Source organism: Phocoena sinus, chromosome 10 (assembly GCF_008692025.1).
Source record: "Phocoena sinus isolate mPhoSin1 chromosome 10, mPhoSin1.pri, whole genome shotgun sequence".
NCBI lineage: Eukaryota > Metazoa > Chordata > Mammalia > Artiodactyla > Phocoenidae > Phocoena > Phocoena sinus.
In genome coordinates, this window is record NC_045772.1 from 92,514,167 (window position 1) to 92,533,534 (window position 19,368).

Here is a 19,368-nt window from a genome sequence, read left to right on the forward strand (position 1 = left end):
CTCATCCTAAGCCTGTGCATTTTAAGGTACATTTAAAAGCTTTTGTCACTTTGTTATGTCCACTGGGCTGGTGAAAACTCAAGTGATAATACGTCTCATTTGAGAATTCCCCAAATTCCCTAACTTAGCTGGAAGTAACAAGGAGAACAAATGGCTGTCCCTTTAAAGTGATAACCATTCTGGGTGAGTTGTTCGGTCGCAGGGCCTTCCTTTCCTGTAGTTGTGGTTTGCTGCGGGCCCCTGACAAGTCCTGTCATAATTAAGCTTTGTTGTCCTGGATTCCCACTCTATCCTACGACCTAAGGACAAGGTCAGCTTCCCCTGAAGAGCAGTACATAGTGGCACTGAAGTAGAAGACCAGGAGCAGGGACTGGCCACATACGAAGTCACTGTTCTATCCTGAATTAATTTCCATTCCCTCCCCGCCCATTCTTGCTGCCCCACCCTCTCTACTTCTCTTAATTCCACTGTCCTACCAGGCTCCTCCTTGACTGTATATTGAAGCCAGGGGAGGGAGCCATTATAAGCACCATTTTACCCTTAGCAGAAAGAGTTGCCCCCAGACGACTAGGCAGCTACTGTTTCATTCTGGATCGCTTGCGGGGAATGTGACGAGTTCAAGCCACGTGAAGCACACACAGCTCTGGCAGAGCCTCGAGGGGCTGGCGGCTTTCGTTGCCCCATCAGGGTCTTTGGACACCAGCTGGATAGTTCCCAGCCTGCATTTTTGTTTTTCAATAGTGGGTGCCCAAAAAATACTCTGCAGTTTCTCAGCTGTACAACAGTGTGTTCCTGAACTAAGAAATCACTGCATCATTTTTGTTTAAAAGCCTGATCTCTTGTAACTGTACTTTGAAGTTCTAGTTTGGGGGATAAAAAAGAACTGCCCCTTTGAATTAAAGACACAATTTTGTTAGCTTGGATTGTTATAAAATGGAGATGAACCATCAGATAGGCGATAGGGGCCACTGACCAAGAAAAGAGATGTCATTACCCAGGAGGAAGTCAGGGGAAAATGGACTGAAAGAGAAGGACAAGGCTGAGAGGGTCTTCACTGTGTGGCTTCAGATTCTTCTAGCTGTAAGATCGAGACAAAATGCAGGGCTTGACATCTCCAAACAGCAGGTGAAATACAGCTTAAAATGGGACACATTTAAAATGGCTTCTCCCTCAAGAGGTGGGAGAAAACATAAGGTGTTTAGAATTGATGGAGGGTTGTGTGCCACACACAGGTCAGACGGAGACCCGTGGCATTATATAGGTAAGAGAAAGAACAGTCCTTTCTCTGTTGTTCTCATATAAAGCTTAATCATATATGACCTTAAAGACAAGTCATTGTAACTTGTAGCTGACACGCACTACTTGTGCATTACTCCACCTACATACTTCATTGTCAGAGTAGAAGACAGAGAGAAAATTCCATGTGCATTTCACCTAACAATTATGTCTTTATAGAAAATCTTGTATTACAGCGTGCTTCCCTGCTAGCCATACCTGAGTACCACCCACCTGCTGGGCGACTAGAGGTAGATTTAAGGGCAGATTGATGGCATTTTGGATTATTCACTCCGATTGAATAATACATATCCCCGATTGATGAATCCAAAAGCCTCAAAATATGGAAAGTGTGTGTTTGTGTTCATATAACTCCTTTGACAGCAAAACCTGACCTGAACTGACATGACGCCGTTTACAGTCTTTATCCCACTTTATGTGATTCTTCACATGTTTTGCTCTAGAAATACTAGCATATTTGATTTTAGGAAGCTGCCTGAGGCTCTGCAGTAGCCCCAAGGATTTCAGACAAGAAGAGCATAGACCCATGTCGATCTTCTCAAGAGGAAGGTTTTAGGAAGGAAAGTATTACAAATGTTTGCAATTTAAACATATCCAGTTTTAGAGGCATTATGTGGAAAAAGTAAATAATGAACACAAACCTTTGTATCCAGATGGTCCAAACTCTCCCTCACCATCTTCGTTTTGGTTTTTCTCTCTCTCTCTCTTTCTTTGTGTTCACGACTTTAGGATGAGTCCTCAATGTTCTTCCAGTTCGGCCCATCGATTGAACAACAAGCTTCCGTGATGCTCAATATCATGGAGGAGTATGACTGGTACATCTTCTCTATCGTCACCACCTACTTCCCTGGCTACCAGGACTTTGTAAACAAGATTCGCAGCACCATCGAGAACAGCTTTGTGGGCTGGGAGTTAGAGGAAGTCCTCCTGCTGGACATGTCCCTGGATGATGGAGATTCTAAGATCCAGAACCAGCTCAAGAAACTTCAAAGCCCCATCATTCTTCTTTATTGTACTAAGGAAGAAGCCACCTACATCTTCGAAGTGGCTAACTCAGTAGGGCTGACTGGCTACGGCTACACGTGGATTGTGCCTAGTCTGGTGGCAGGGGACACAGACACAGTGCCCTCGGAGTTCCCCACCGGGCTTATCTCTGTGTCCTATGATGAATGGGACTATGGCCTCCCTGCCAGAGTGAGGGATGGAATCGCCATCATCACCACCGCTGCTTCCGACATGCTGTCCGAACACAGCTTCATCCCCGAGCCCAAGAGCAGCTGTTACAACACCCACGAGAAGAGAATCTACCAGTCCAATATGCTGAACAGGTGAGTGTGGGAGGTCAGAGGAGAGCTTCCAAGACTGGGTTGGATGTTCAGAAACCGTGGGAGGGGCAGTTCAAGATGTCTGAGGTTGAAGACTGGTCGTTGGGGTGGCGATCGTTCGTGACGGTGGGAGATCCAGATCCAGAGCTCGCTGCGCTGTGTGCTTGTTCTAAGAAATGCAAAACAGCTCCCTCTTCTTGACCACCTGCTGTGTGCCGGGTCTCACTCCGAGCGTTTCGTGCGTTCGACCTCATTTAACCCTCAAGGCAACAACCCTCATTAGGCAGCTTTTAAAAATTGTTTCATTTTATAATACAAGAGAATAGGCTTGTCCGAAGTCACGCTGAAAGTAAGAGGTTCAGTTTGGAGTTGAACCCAGGTCTCTCTGATTGCTACACACCTGATCACTATGAAAGATGAGACAGGCATAGAAATGAGGGAAGACCAGCCCCCTTACCTTTGGGACACCGCTGTACCGAGAGGGAATGGGGAATAGGGTACATGGGTCTGTAGGCACATGAAGCGGATTCGTCCCTTGGTTTTTAATCTGCCTTTGCTTCGCCTTTCTCTGCCTTTGAGATTAAGTGCTGGTGTAGAGCAGCTTTGATGGCGGCTGTCAGTCTGGCTTATTGAACGAGAAGAAGGTATGGGTGGAATCCTCCTCCCCCGACCTCACCTCAGAATCCAGCTACGATGGCAGCACATCCTCTTAGGGGCCATCGTGTGACCAAGTGGGGTAGAAAATTCTACACTGTGCTTTTGTGGTTTTGTTATTTGTATAAAACTGCTACGTGCGTACACTGTAAAAATTCAAACAATATAGAAGAGCTCAAAAAAAAAAAAAAAAAAAAGTAAAAACGACCTTAAATCTGACTAGCCAAAACGGTCATTATTGAAATACTTAATGACTGTCTTTCTAGCTATCTCCCGGTGCATGTATACCTGTGTGGAGATAAATCTACAGTTTTACATAAATGGAAATCTAACCAGACGTGCTGTTCAATAACCCAACTTCCTTTCACTCAACAGTGTATTTTGGGTATCCATTTCACCTTTATTATGAGCTATATCAGACATATAGAGAGAGATTCAGAAAAACTTAACCCATACTCAGGTACCCACCACCCAGCTTAAGAAATAAAATATTAGAAAGTGTACTTCAGGGAGGTTGAAATACACTCAGAGGAGGTTGAATGTGTACTGACTTATACTTATTTGGCTTCTGGAAGGGACTTGGACTCTGTAGCCTCTTGTCTAAGCTCCTAATTCAGAGTTGACACTAAAAGTCATTTTTCTGTGGCTGCATCTGTGATCCAATCCTGCTATTCCCCCACCTTGAACTCTCTGCTTTCTCTGCCATCCCTAGTTATCCCTACACGTTGGTACAGACGGTCTTGGCGTTCTTCTTGCCTCCCTGGCAGTTCTGTCTCAGGCTCCCCAGCATGCTTCTTCCTTTACCTATCTCTTAAATATTGGTGCTTCTCCAGGGTCTGTCCTCTACCCTCTTTTCTTTTTTCTTTCTGTTTTTTGGCTGCGCAGTGCGGCTTGCAGGATCTTAGTTCCCCGACCAGGGATAGAACCCGTGCCCTCGGCAGTGAAAGCTCAGAGCCCTAACCACTGGACCACCAGGGAAGTCCCTAGACTCTCTTCTTTTCTCCTCCATTGCCAAGAATACAATCGATGTCTGTAAGTTCCCCCAAGCGGACATCGCTGGCTGAAACCTCTCCCTCGAGCCCCACGTCCGTCTATGTATGACCACATCTGTTCCTTTGGATGCCATGGGCCGTAGAACATACCATATCCAAGGCTGCACAGCTGTCTCCTCTCCCATCAACCCTCCCACCCTCTTCTAGCCAAATTGGCGCCACTTATAAAGGGTACATCCTGTTACCCAGTCTCCTAAAGTAAAAATGCCCAAGGTGTCCTTGATACCATAGCCCTGACACCGCATAGCCAGTCATGGCCTTGTCTGTGGACTCGCCCTGGAGAGCTTTCACTTATTTTCATCCCCGTGCCATCGCCCAGTCCACCTCTTTCTACTCGCATTGCTGCAGGGCCTCTTAAATCTCTCCTGGCTTCCAGTCTGCTTCTTTTCAATCTCCTTTGCAGCCGGAGTGATCTAAAATGAAAATGTGATTTCATCACTTTCTTGCTTAATACCTTTCAGCGGCTTTTCATTGCTCCTATAATAAAGTCCCATCTCCTTAATGTGGTTTATAGAGTCTTCCACAGCATGAGCCTTCCTAGCTTTCCAAAACCGTCTCCCGCCCCTCGTCGCCTCAACACCGCCTTCCTGCCATGGTGAACTTCCCGTGTTCTCTCTCCCTTCCAGCTCCTACTGCTGCCTTGAATGTGCTCCCCAGGCGCCCCTGCCCAGCCATACACAGATGCACGTGCCCCTTCCCCTGCCTCCTTCTCTGCATCCCTCAGGATTCAGTCTTGGCCTCCTTTCCCCTGAAAGCTGAGCCCTGGACTAATATCACTCGGTTACACGCCTGCCCCGCCTCCCGTGCCTTTCCAATAAAGACGATCGTCGTTCTGTGCTTTATTATCTCTCTTCCCTGTAAGTTCTCTGAAAGCAGGGACCCTTCTGTCTTCCTTATTCTTGTGGCACCGGGGAAGACACCTGGAGCAAACGCATGACGTCCTCCGAGTTGCTGAGCTGCCCGGTGCCTCCCTGCTCTACGGGAGCGTCTCTGTTCTTCTCCTCTTTGCAAGACAAGGGGCACCTCCTTTAAAAACTTACTACATATTCGGTTCTGTACATTCATGTTTTCTCCCTAGTTCAGTTTATTTTCCCAAATATTTGTTCATTGAAACCAAGATGAGCGAACAGAAAACATCTGCCGAGCAACACAAGGAAATCAAGTGGGAATTACATTAGGGTCCATACATATGGGTCAGGAATGCCTGCTTTTACCTTAGAACTTCCTCTGGGTAAGCAGCTATCTGAAGATAGTATCTCCCATTTGGCTTACTTCACATTAGACTGTAACTGTTATCTCGGAAGCCAGGGCTCTAACCACTGTATCTTTGGAAGCACCATTGGTTGTAACCTTTGTTGCCATCTCTTGTGGCCCCTCAGGAGGGTGGCTCTCCTCAGTCCTCTGTACCCCGTGCTTAGAGCTTATTGTCAAGAGAACCGCAAGCGCCCACCCCTCCATCTTCTCAAGTGCAGCAGGTCCTAAAAGGAGCAAGGATGGCGCAGCAGATTTTTCATACGTTCCTCCAGTCCCAGGGCAGAGCAGAGGGAGAGTCCACCTTCCCTCAGTTTCCCAAGTACACTGTGTAAAGGTCTCACCAGACTTATCAGAGCGTTTCTCCACCAAGCTATTTCCTCTATGAACCTTCTCATCTGCCCCGGTTCCCCGATTCTTCCAGGCTTCTCCATCTGACTGCCTGCTGGGCATCTCCTCTGGGCTATCTCCCCTTGTCCATGGACCTGCATCCCTTGCTCTTCTCCATTGTCTTTTCCTTCCCCTCCTCCCAAATGCAGCTTCCTGTGGTTCTAGAATCCAATTCCTAGCCTCTCTTAGCATTTTAATACGTTTTTCTATCAGGACCAGGAAGGATTGGGGTTGATGAACAGGGACTCAGAGGAGGACAGCATTCAGCTCATCAGTGGGACTCAATTAGGCATCCTCGGTCAGCGGTCCTCCTCCTTCCCCTGGTCGGAATTCAGCCCCTCCTCCAGAGCTCTGGTCTCACTAGGGTCACTCTTTTAAATAACAGACCAAGCAGCCACAGCGGGAAATCTTGCAAATACAATTGTTGCAAATGCTTAACTGTTGCCTTTGGCCTGATGCTCACCTCCCAGCATCATTAACAGCAGCATCCCCAGGAAGGCTCCTCAGGACGTACCTGGGGGTGACCCAGCCAGGGATGGCGCCGGAAATACAGAGTCGGGAAACGTCTTCTGGTCTCACTTTCTGAAAACCCAGTAGTATTCACAGGCCCTGTCGTCCGTCCCCAGAAGCATTGCAAGGGGAGGGAAATCCCTCATTCATACCTGACCAGACTGTGGCTTTCTTTCCACGCGAGGGAAGTTCCTAAGTCTAGATTTCGGGATCACAGACAGGAGATTCTATGATATCCCTGAGTCCTAAAGAGAGACACATATTTGAAGTGATTTACTTGTTAGTTATGGAAGGAAAAAAAAATCCTCAGAGAGGATCCTTAAAATGAACTATTTCGTTCACTGTCCAGTGAATGCAATTTGTCACGTATCAATCCAGATTCCTTACTGATAACTTGTTAGCTCTTGGAAGCTTGGCCCACTATAGACTTGGAGACTGTCTCCAGATAGGCTACAGGCTGCTGGATAAGGCTTTTTACTAGGGTTGCAAGAAAAATACAGAAACCCAGTTAAATTTGAATTTCAGATCAATGACAAATTTTTTTTTAGCATAAGTGTGCCCCAAATATTGCATGGGACATACTGATATTAAAAGATAATTTGTTGTAATGTTACAGGGCTCCTGAATTTTTTTTTTTTTTTTTTTGCTAAATATGACCATTCTACTTTGTACCTTAAGAATTCATTTTAATTATTAGCATTTGTTAGCATTCATTTATGCCTTATTAGTAAATGTAGTACAGAGCCCTTATACCAAGACGTGCTGAGAGCATTTTATTCCAACTGGGAATTTTTTTTTTTTTTTGCGGTACGCCGGCCTCTCACTGTTGTGGCCTCTCCCGTTGCGGAGCACAGGCTCCGGACGCGCAGGCTCAGCGGCCATGGCTCAGGGGCCCAGCCGCTCCGCGGCATGTGGGATCTTCCCGGACCGGGGCACGAACCCGTGTCCCCTGCATCGGCAGGCGGACTCTCAACCACTGCGCCACCAGGGAAGCCCCCAACTGGGAGCTTTATTTGGTTGAAAGAGTTGGAGAATTTCTTATGCCATGCATTCTTGAGGTGAAAGATCTTCTTAGTTCCGGAGAAAATCCTGAAACCCTTTTGGTACCAGATGATCTGCAAGTGTTTAGAAAGTGGTCAGACCAGTTGCCTAACTCTCCCTTACCCCTCTGAGCTAGAGAAGAATTGGTAGCTGTTAATAGGCCCATGTCTATATTTTTCCTTTATCACTTCCTGGAGGAGCAGTTTACGGTGAGTTTCCTTCTCAATGTGCCTCCAGTACTTGGCCAGTGCGTTTCTCTCACGTAGTTGGTGGCATGCCTGCCACTCACCTCTGGACTCTCTTTCTGTCCTGGGGACCCAGAGCTCCTACTCTTCCTACATGGCAACTTTGGGGACTTGTAGAAAGAGCAGTTGTTCTCTGAGATGGCTGGATCTCAACATAGCAAACCTCTTATGAACCTTGCCTAATTATTTTCCCCTTGTGTCCTCAGGTTTCCTACTCAACAGTTGCTTTGCACTATCCCCTGCCACCCGCAAATTCTTCCTTCCCCATGAAAGTCACCATCTCTAACGGCCAGAATCCTCCCCTGGCCCAGCCTTTGAGAGATGGGGGTAACCAATGTGAAGAAAGGTGCTTTGTTAGGTTCTTATTAAAAGACCCGTGATGGGGCTTCCCTGGTGGCGCAGTGGTTGAGAGTCCGCCTGCCGATGCAGGGGACACGGGTTCGTGCCCCGGTCCGGGAAGATCCCACATGCCGCGGAGCGGCTGGGCCCGTGAGCCATGGCCGCTGAGCCTGCGCGTCCGGAGCCTGTGCTCCGCAACGGGAGAGGCCACAACAGTGAGAGGCCCGCGTACCGCAAAAAAAAGAAAGAAAGAAAAAAAAAAAAAGAGCTGTGATGAACACCATCTTCCTTTAACCTTGGGGCAGATGCCACATCCTTGAAACCATTGTATTAGCGGGATTGTTCCCATGGGATGCCTCCTTGACTCTTGGCCTGGAAAGTGCTGAAAGGTTAAGAAATAAACGAGGAATTGAGTCAATTAGTTTTTTAGACACCATGGGCAAGATTGGCTTGGTCATTACCTATCTCTTAGTTGTTGTTAAATATTCGTGGAGTGCCAAGCCCAGGCAAATTTACGGTAAGGCAAACATGTATTATAGGCAGACTTACTATAATTTACATGTGAACCAGTCAAAAGTTTCCGTGAATGCATAGCTATAAGCGGACTGTTAGGCATGGTGGCCTTTACCTGATTAAAGAAATCTACTAGAATCTAAGGAAATTCCCATTTTTCATGTGAAATGTTCAGTAAAGCAAGACAGACACAAGCTGCGTATATAGAGACAGACTTTATCTACTCAGTGGTGTGGCAGGAAATATAAATGTGGGAAAATAACTGCAGAATCTAATAACTATCCCGAAAGGCGTATTCACTGCTGATTGTAATGAAGGCAAAGCAAGCTTGTTCATGGAGGAATGACGGAACGTGGGCAGTATTCAGCTCTTCTGTCTGTCTGTGGTCTTCCACCTTCCTCATGTCACATGTATAGATGGTCATTTCAGCAAGTGATTTTGCTTCTTTCCCTTCAGTTCAAACCTGTGAAGAGCATGCCCAGCTGCTTAACACTGAGACCCCTACGTGATTCTTTCCTTAGGCACTATTGAATTCTAGAGCTGACTTGCAAAATTTGCAACTTACCAATGACATATTTGGTGTTTCTTTCTTCTTTCTTCTCTTTCATTTTCCTCCCCCTCCTCTTCCTCCCCACTCTTTTTCCTCCTCCTTTTAAAAACTATTTACAATTTGGAGGAGAGGGCAGGAGACACAGAGGGGGAGTGAGTGGGAAAAGAATTCCATTTCACCGAGGACAGTTTTGAGCGGGGGCAGGATGCCCATCTGCGCTGGGCAAGAAGACACAGGTGGTCCAGTATCCATGGGAAGGAATAAGATGGTCTTGAAGAGGAAGGAAATGAGAGCAGAGCAGGCCAGTGGCTCTCCATGGAGAGAGCAGACAGGCTCATTCTGAGAGCAGACTCTGTCTCAGAAAGCATGTGGGTTGGTGACAATGGTCAGAGTTAAGAAGAGGGTCATAGGTAGATGCTCAGAAGCAGCCCCATTGTCAGCCGGGCTGGTAAAGTTAATAACTCCAGTGTTGGCTGCCTTCCTGAATACTCACTGCACACGTGGCATGGTACAGTCGTCTGACTGGATCCTCACAAACTCCTGTTCCACACAGATGTCCTCAGGAGATGTTTTCTGATCACCCTTTTTTTTTTTTTTTTAAATTAATTTATTTTAGGCTGTGTTGGGTCTTCGTTTCTGTGCGAGGGCTTTCTCTCTCTAGTTGTGGCAAGCGGAGGCCACTCTTCATCACGGTGCGTGGGCCTCTCACTGTTGTGGCCTCTCCCGTTGCGGAGCACAGGCTCCGGACGCGCAGGCTCAGCGGCCGTGGCTCACGGGCCCAGCCGCTCCGCGGCATGTGGGATCTTCCCGGACCGGGGCACGAACCCGTGTCCCCTGCATCGGCAGGCGGATTCTCAACCACTGCGCCACCAGGGAAGCCCTGATCACCCTTTTAAGGGCAGCTTGTCCTTCCCATCCTCCCAAGCTCCCTGTCCTCTCCTGCTTTATTTCTCTCTGTAGCACTTGTCGGACATATTGTGTATATTTTCTTTTAAAATATTTTGTTGTCTCACTCTCCTCATTGAATTTAAGCTCCAGGAGAGCAGGAGTTTTTTTTTCATCTCTGTGTTTTCTAGCACAGTGCCCAATACGTTGTAGGTACTTGATAAATATTTGTCCGGTAAAAGCATGAATGAAGGCAGGAATCATTATCCCCATTTCATGTTTTTAAGAAACCCAAGGCCCACGCTTGGGCAGTGTGATGCCAGGACCTGGCCTGGATCTGCCTCGGAGACCTGGATTTCAGCCCCTCACCCTGCTGCATAGTAATCAAGCTTTAAAGAAACCTTGGCTTCAAATCAGAGCACTGCTGCGGGGAGAGGCCTCGGTGCTCATCTAATCCAACCCTTTCAAGTTACGTATTCTCACGGGATAGAGGGTAGGTAGGATGGTGAATGGATTTTACAAATGTGAGAACAGAATCTCAGAGTGGTCCCTCGTCTCTCAGAGGCAGGGCAGGCGGTGGCAGAACCCAGGTGTCCCAGTGGCAGGAGCAGTGCTCTGCAGAGAGCACGCCGCCTCCCGGCTGCCTGCCCGCGGCCTCAGGGGGGCTGGCAGGCAGCCAGGGCTCCCCTGTTAACCTTTGCCTCGGTCTGGCAAAGTCCCCATGATCCTTGCTCCCTTGGTTCTTACCCAGACAAGGGTGCAAATTCACAGTTAATGGGAACTGAAGCTGGTGTTATTTAGGAACTGAGTGGGAGTTATTTCTCCATCTGCTGTCTCTTCCCACCAGAGGATAAAGGCTGGCTGAGTGGCGGTAAGGATGGGGGCGAACTGCCAGAAAGCGCGAGTGCCGTCATTTATGGTTACAGACCACGGGCTGGATGGCTGAGCGGAGGCTCGACCACAGCCGGCCAAGGTCAGCCTAACAGACACAAGCTTCTTGAGAGCAGAAGTGGTTCTGTGGCTTTTGCATCTATATAAGACCTCGCACATTTTAAATAAATGATGGTCTGAGCCTTTCTTTCTTTCCTCTCCAGTGGAGCTGACATGGATGGGTAGGTGGTCATCTCCTGGAAAGAATCCTCCCGGACCTGATGTGGCCATTAAGGGTAGGGAGGAAGCGGGGTGTTGAGCATGACTGAACTTCAGAAGGAGTGGCTGAGGGATCTGACCCCGCGCTGCAGACAGGGGCGCGTAGAGGGGAGGCGGCGGCGGCGGCGGGAGCTGGGGTCGGGGAGCCCTCCCGGACCTTCAGGGTTTCATCAGCGGCTCTTTCTCTTCCGGGAGGGCCCGGTAGGGTCAGCGTGTGCAGACTGGCACCAGTCCCCAAGCTGGGCCGGCTGGTCACACATGAAGGGACTGCTGCTGACAGATTAGAGCCCCTGCTGCTAGAATCTGTTCCCTCTTGTTCGGCTGCCAGCAGCAGGCGGCCGGGGGCTGCTGACCGCCTCCCTCGCTGCTCCGGCTTTGCTTTCCCTCGTTCACTGCCGCCTCACACCGCCCCTCACCTTTCCTTCTTTGTTCTTCCCTACCTCTCGGTGGGGTGTTCTCTTCATTGATCTCTTGCTGCCCCTCTTCTCACCAGCTTTCCTGTACAAGCTTTAACGGCTTTCCTGCCTTTCACTTTCTGTGGTCATACATGACCGTGTGGAATTCTTGCATGCACACACACACACACGCACACGTCCAAGTGCACGTGTATTAGACATCCAGACAGCACGGGTATTTGTATGTGCATTGGCATCTGTCAAGTGGATAAAGAATTATTCAAAGAACTGGGTGAAAATACTTTCACATAGGACATCTCCCCACTTCTTCCTATCGCTGAGACCATTTCGCTGATGGCATGCGCATGGCTGCGGATGGGACAGAAGCTGGGAAGAATCCTTTAAGATGGCTTGCCTGCAGTTAGCGCTGGTGAATATCAACAAGGTGTTTTCCATCCACTCTGATTTCATTTTTAAAATCTCTATGGCTGTAAGGATGGTTGCTAAGTAACCCTAGCACATTTACTGTTTGGGCAAAGGAGATAAACTTAGTAAGCAAGTGGGTCTATATAATTTTAAGAAACTCATAAATGTCTTCTTTTTCTGAAGGAAAGATCTTCCCTGACAAAGCAGCAGAAATAGTCATGGAAGCCACACTGTGACAATATTGTATTCATGCTAAGTGGTCCTTTTCCCCATTCCCTGAAAGAGATCACACATGGCCTCCACATGAGGTCGTGTGTCAAAGTACATTTAGTGTTTGACATCAAACCAGATGATCAGAACCTTCAGGTCATTCATGATCGTGGCTAATAGTGATGAAAATAAAAGTGACGATTTTCATACAAGGAATCTTCATGCACATCATCTCACCAAATCGTTACAACAGACCTGTGAGGGCTTTGTCTACTCACTGCATAGGTTGACGGTGGAGATCGACAGAGAAAACTCAGATACTTACTTTCTTTTCATTTTCCCAGCAGCATTTCCAGACACTCCTACCTACTTTTTTTTTGGTCCTTGAACAAAAGTCTATCAGGAACTTTCGTTTAGGCAAAAATAGCACAATAGAATGTCATTATAATATAGTCCGTTATTACACAGGTTTTAGTAATATGTCAAATTTCTCTCATTTTGACTACGTAGAGAAAAAGCCAGGTGTGTGTGTGTGTGTGTGTGTGTGTGTGTGTGTGTGTGTGTGTGTGTGTCCGTGTGTCCCACAGGCTACGCAGGGCCATTCCTCTCATTGCTCTGTTTCCACAGCTGACGTGTGTTCACACGTAGACTTACCTCTTTCACCTGGGAGAGGAGGGGTCACTTGTTCAACAGTATGATGTTGAACCACAAAGAAAGTAGGAGAGGGCTTTGAGCTAAAATCACTGACACAAATTTCTTGCCCTAAGATGAATGTGGCTTATTTTATCTCAGAGTTCATTTACTCTAATATTATGCATACGTCTAAGACACTTGTGGGACAGTTGGATTAGATGTGGCATAGAGTGTCAGTAACCCAGTTTCAGCAAGATATGTGAGCATATTTAGGTGGTTTGTCCAGAGCTGGTATGGTAGCTGCCTGACCATCAGGCCCCAGCCTCCTGCTAGCTTTCTGCTCTTTTGTTGATGGGGTATGTATGGCCTTCATCCTCATGCCCAGGATGCCTGCAGAACTCCAGTTTCAAGCAGCAGGTTGAAGTTAGAAAGGAAGGAGGGCAGGCTCTTTCCCTTTCACGGAGATTACCGTGAAGTCCCGTGCTTTGCTTATAGCCCATTGGTCAGAAATCGGTCAGTGGCCACAGCTAGCTGCAAGGGAAGCTGGCCAGTTCCATTTAGTTTAGTTTAATTTAGTTTTTGACCCAGGCAGTAATAGGCCCAGTTAAAAATCAAAGTTCTCTTAACTAGAGAGAGAAAGTCAAGGCCATATGTTTGGTAAGCAACCCATAGAGTCTGGAGATACTTGCTTATCTGATTTACCAGATGACAACAGCTTAGAAATAACAAACACGATGGGACTATCAGGTAGGTGAGCTGACAGCATTAAGAAATAAACAGGATGGTAAGGTGAAGAAAGTATTAGAAAAACCCACCGAAAGACCTTGATAGGAACGTTTGTCTAAGATCATTTGGGGCAAACAGCCTTATACTCCCCAGAAAGCATATACCCCCTTTACAGCATCCCTGTAGAGCAAAATAGCACAGTCATTGTTAGGTCATCAATAAGAGCTTAAATTATGTTGATTATCTTTGGTTTAAGAAGTCAGCGAATTCTACAATACCTTTCTGAAATTTTCCATTTAAAAATGCTTCTTGTAATCAAGAAGAAGCTTGATACCTAAAAATACTAAGCTTCAGCCATTTAGAAAATTTACTTAAAAAAAAGGTTACTGAGTGACTGCTGTGTGCCAGGTGTTTTATATAGCCTTATTTAATCTTAAAAGTACATTTCAGAGGCATTATTACTTCCATTTTTCAGAGAAAGAAACTGAGATCCAGAAAGGTTCAGTCACTTGCCTACTTTCCATACAGGTAAAGTTGGGACTCAAACCCAAGTCTTGATGGATTCCAGGTGTACTTTGCCCAACGTGGTCCATCCTTCTGTGGCTGAGGATGTCGAGTCAGTTAGGCATCAATGTGATGTTGATGAACACATCATTAACCTGCAGGACAGGGTGGTTTTGTAATAGTTTCCTTTCTTGGGCACTCTGCTGAATTCGTGTCCTGAAGCCATGATAAATCCGGAAACAGCCCAGGAACAGAGTCCCTTGCACACGTGTTAGGGATGTTCCAGACCAAAGTCTGTTTCTTTTTCTCTCCATCCTGAAGTGTGTCACGTCTATATTTACCAGCCTTGCTGTGATCTTTCTTACACCTTCCTCTTCAATTAGAAAGGATGATTTTTTTTTTTTTTATCTTAGTCCTGTATATTCCAAAATCCTTTAAACCCACGTATAAAAAAGCAATAACTTGTAGTCTTGGTGGACCTGAAAGTCCTTTGAACTGAAGTGAGAGCAGACTTTCTGTTTAAGATTCGCCGAGGCTCCTGGAGGTTACAGACACGTGGAAATCACTGTCAGGGGCGTGTAATAAAACGAAACAAGACCTTGGCTTCTGTCATGATTTACAAATGTCCTCCAAGGCCACTCTTCATTTTTGAGAGGTCAGATAAGTTTGGATTTGTTTAAGGCTAATACTTGGCCAGAGACTAGAGAAAAAAGCAGTGCTGTTGGGAGTGAAAGAAACATGACATGGGGAGGGTAGCTTTTCTGTACTTCCCAGTATCACATTCACTGCTAGTTTTTTGACTCCCTCTTATGTCCTGCACCCTGTGCTGGGTGCTGGGCATATAGACGACACACCGTCCATTTGCTTGTCCTCACGAGGAGCGGGGCATCCACAGAAAGTTCTTTCCCTTTGCTGGTTTGAACTTATTTTTCTTGTAACACAAAGTGAATTGCTTAAGAGGCTATAGCAGGATGAGCCTAAGAAACCGAGATCAGAATTTCAGAATCTGTTTGTTAAAAGTATCAAGAATTTCCTGATACTTCTGACACAAGGCATGAAGGATGTCCTCCGATAGAGAGCAAGATAGTGGAGTGGAAGAAGAGAAAAGAACTGTTCTAATATCGCTGATGCCAGCTGAATTCTTTGATCTCATTGTCACGGATTATTAGCCACCTGCAAACTCAAAACCTCATAAAAGACTTTTCTTTTGAAAGAGATCAGAATCTCCTCCCCCACAAATACACATGCACTTGGTGTGCTCACTCACCAACAAGTTTAAAAATAGGAGCCGCGGTGTTGCCATGACTCCCAGTCTACTCAGCAACCCTCTTCTCCCTTTGATGTGAATTTACTTCGGTGCACAGTTGACCAAGGCTCTGGCTCAGAGCGGCCTCTAGCGGCTCAATCCTTAGGGAAGCACTTCCTTCCCGGATGCCAAATTAACCCAGACTAGCCAAGTTGAACACTTGTGTGTTCTGAAGCATTCTCCATGTGACTGGCTTTTTGCAGACTCTCAGCCACGAGGAGCAAACCAGTCGGTACCTACTGTGTGCTCAAAACCATGGGGAACAGTCCAGAAGCTTGGGTCTTGCTGGGGGAGTGAGACCTGCATCCCACAAACATTTTGAGAGCAGCTGCAGGGCAGCTGGGGGTAGAGGTAGTAATAGAGAATGAGGTAATTCATGGTAAACTGTGTTTGCTGTGACCATCAGAAGTTAACATTTTCCTTTTCCAGATAAAGGAGGCTTCTAAAATGTATCACCTGATGCTGGTTTAACAGCCTCAGGGAAGTACTGATGTGCTGACTTGCTCCCATGCTGTCTTCAATTCCCCGTGTTTGCAGCTCCCTATGTCAGTGTTTCTCAGTCCTGACTGTGTGTTAGAATTTCCTAGGAAGGTTTAAGAAACTGTGTACAGATCCTGGGGTCCCACCCTGCAAAATTCTGATTTAGGTGGACAGGAGAGGGTGAGGGCCTGGGAACTGACATATATTAAAAGCCACCAAGTTCATTCTAAAAGGCAGCCAGGGTTGCAAATCACTGTGTTCAACTCTGCCGCCATTTTTGTGGCCCCAGCGACCAGAATAGGGTGAAAGGCAATGATAGCATTTTCATCAATTTGAACTTGGCGTTAATGGGAGAATTCTTTCCTTTAATTCTCTCCTGATGACCAGTCTCAAAATTGTGATCCTTATCAGCACTATGAAATTTAAACTCTGGAAAAGGTAAATACAGGAAATTCTGGAGGGGGTACATACAGGTGTATACATTGGTGGTCCTCTTGCAGGCGGTCATGCTTTCCTAATGTGGTTTTTGGTCCTTTGCTGGTACTCCATGTGTCTGTTTTGTGCACAGAAATGAGTCTCCGTCGGTAAAGCTGGCAGCCTGGGCATCAAAGCAAATCTGACTTTAAATGGCATTTCAATTCCCCTGTACTTGGATTATAAACGCAAAAGAAACAGAACTTTAAAGCTTCAAATTTGATGTCTGCCGGCCTTGACGAGAAATTGAAGCTTTGCTAAATTTTGGAGCACACAAGTGGTTTTTAAAATGAAAGTTATTAGCACTAGAAAATGATGTCCTTTGTATTACTACATTGTTGTTACATTTAATGGAATTGCTCCCTGAAGGGCTACAGAATGAAAGGAAAAACAGGTTAGAATCAGGAAGACACGGGGTGAGAGGTAAGATAAGAAACAAGTGGCGGGCTATCTTGATCTTCCAGCTCTCCCCCCGGAAGCTGGGGGAGCTCTCCGTCAGGGCAGCCCACTGTGTTGGGCTTGAGAATGTTCTGGTGTGGGTTTGCAGGTGATTTCATCTGACTGCTGTGAGCAAGTAAGCAAGATAGGCTGAGGCATAGCTTTGGAATTGTATTATATGAAGGAAGGACAGAAGTCTTCAGAATTGGGTGATGCCATCCATCTTATTAAAGACTCTGCATGGCATAAACTGTATGTTTGTCCAAAGGGATAAGAAGAAGAGAAAGAAATGCTACATTATTGTTGTTAAAGCTCTTTGTGATTTGTGAGTGAGAGCCGTGACAGTCTCCAGACACACTTACCAAGTAGGTGATTATGAGGTGCTTGTTATCACTGGCCTTGACCCCTGTTTTCCACCCACCCTGCCATCTCTCCCATGTTTATCACAAAGGTGCCTGGCTGAACACATGGCATTTTGCAGCATCAGACTTGGGCTTTGTTGAATGAACAGGAGGGAATGAATGCAGAACACTTGTGCTCCCCCAAACTCCAGGTTTCAGATCTGGGCTATTAAATGGAGCCTTCTGGTGTCTCTACACCAAGAGCATGAGAGGAGGGAGGAACTAATCACTATGGAGAAGCATTTATTAACTGCTGTACAACGTGTGTACCTCTTTTGGGCTAGACCAGGCATGTTCTAGTATCGAGCTGGCTCCTCAAGGCTGGATTGAGAATGTCTCATGCAGGCGCGGTCAAATCTTTATTTTGCATACGCCCAGTGACTGGTGCTATAAGTAGGATTATGTGTTGAGCTGTTTGTTTTTAAGTATTTAGAGGTTGTTTTTTTTGTTTTGGTTTGGTTTTTTTTCTGGATTTCTTGGCAGGGACGCACAAGACGATTTTGGGTTCTGCACTGGAGGTAAAGGGCAGAGAAAAGGAGGTGTAGCTACTGTCCTGCACTGCGAACCTCAAACAATTATGGACCCGTGGCACTTAGTGGCCGAGAGCCCGTGGCCATTCTTAATGTTTCTTGTGCTGTACAGGGGTTTCCTTTTCCTTGCTGCCATTGTTCTCACGTCAACTTCATTTCATCCTGGCTCTTTGGTGCTGTCTTCAGACAGCGAGGAAAAGGTGGACCAGAGTTAATCTCCCCAGAGCAGCCCACTGTGCTGTCTTACGTGCTGAGTCAAAAGGGTAACCTAAAAATTATCAAACTAAGTGAGGTAAGTCAGACAGAGAAAGACAAAAACCATACGATATCACTTACACGTGGAATCTAAAATATGACGTCAATGAGCCTATCTACGAAACAGGAACAGACTCACAGACGTAGAGAACAGACTTGTGGTTGCCAAGGGGGATGGGGGTGGGGGAGGGATGGAGTGGGAGTTTGGGGTTAGCAGATGCAAACTATTATATATAGGATGGGTAATCAACAAGGTTCTACTGTATAACACAGGCAACTATATTCGGTATCCTGTGATAAACCATAATGGAAAAGACTACGAAAAAGAAAATACATATGTATAACTGAATCGCTTTGCTATACACCAGAGACTAACACAACACTGTAAATCTACTATACTTCAATAAAACAATTTTTAAAAAAATAGTAAATTGAGAACTTTCAAAGAAAAAGGGTGACCTAGAAACTCCATATGCTGTCCTGGAGGGGCCGAGGGTACAGCCAGGAGTTGAGTGGTACTTCCTTTTCCTCTTCCCTGTGGAGATGATAGTTCACGTGTCTCGGTTGTCAGGAAAACTGAGACATGTTTCTTTTGCCACTGAAAAGGTAAAATTGGAAAGTGGGAAAAGAAAGCAAGCACAGCATTGATTCAGGCTTTAAAATCTTCTGGGTCCCTTGTAAAGGACACACATGCTAAGTCTGTCAGCCCTGGCAGTGACACGTGCTTCAGATTGTGAGCTTGTTTTTTTTCCAAAAGAAAAGAAAAATGCCTGTCTCTCCCATTCCTTCTGAGCACTGGGAAAGGATCCTACTTCTCCACACTTGGTCATACCAGCTGTCGAATCAGTCACTCTGGTTATTAGTAAGCAGCAGGGAAATATGTCTATAAGAAAAGAAATTGACAGGAGATAGAAAGAAGGAACAGGACATATCTGAGGGAGGAGAGACGTTTCAGAAATAACTGAGACTGGGGCATGATCCTGTAATGCCTGGGTGCTGAGAGCATGATCGCAGAGCCCGCAGAACCTGCCGTCGGTCCAGCCTGCGCTGGCCCGTCCTAATGGAGTAGAGAGAAGCGTTACGGCGGGGGAGCGGCAGCAGCGTGCCTTGCCGAGAAAATGAAAAGCCTGCCTTTGTGAATTCAGTTAAGGGGTGTGTGCTCCTGAAAGGGGGTACGTGCTCAAAATCCCTCAAATAGATTCTGCTTTCCTTTACAAAGAAGAAAGAAACAAGGTCTGATCAGAATGACAGTGGCCCCAGCAAGCATCTGCCAGGACGTTGAGGTCTGGTGGCTGCTTTGGATGGTGGAAAGCCCATCACCTCGGCATCCATGCTTTTTCGGATGGAGCCGTTGCCACTGAAGACCTCAAAGTGGCTAAAGTGGTCTTTC

The 19,368-nt window shown here is 46.5% G+C and overlaps 1 protein-coding gene across 1 annotated transcript in view; it reads left to right on the forward strand.

Annotated features, from left to right (window-relative positions):
• GRIN2B (glutamate ionotropic receptor NMDA type subunit 2B) overlaps nt 1–19,368 on the forward strand; it is a 292,975-nt gene that overhangs the window by 108,795 nt on the left and 164,812 nt on the right. The window contains exon 2 of the mRNA XM_032645586.1: nt 2,026–2,624. Within this exon, the coding sequence (XP_032501477.1) occupies nt 2,026–2,624 (599 nt within the window). The remainder of the gene's footprint in view (nt 1–2,025; nt 2,625–19,368) is intronic.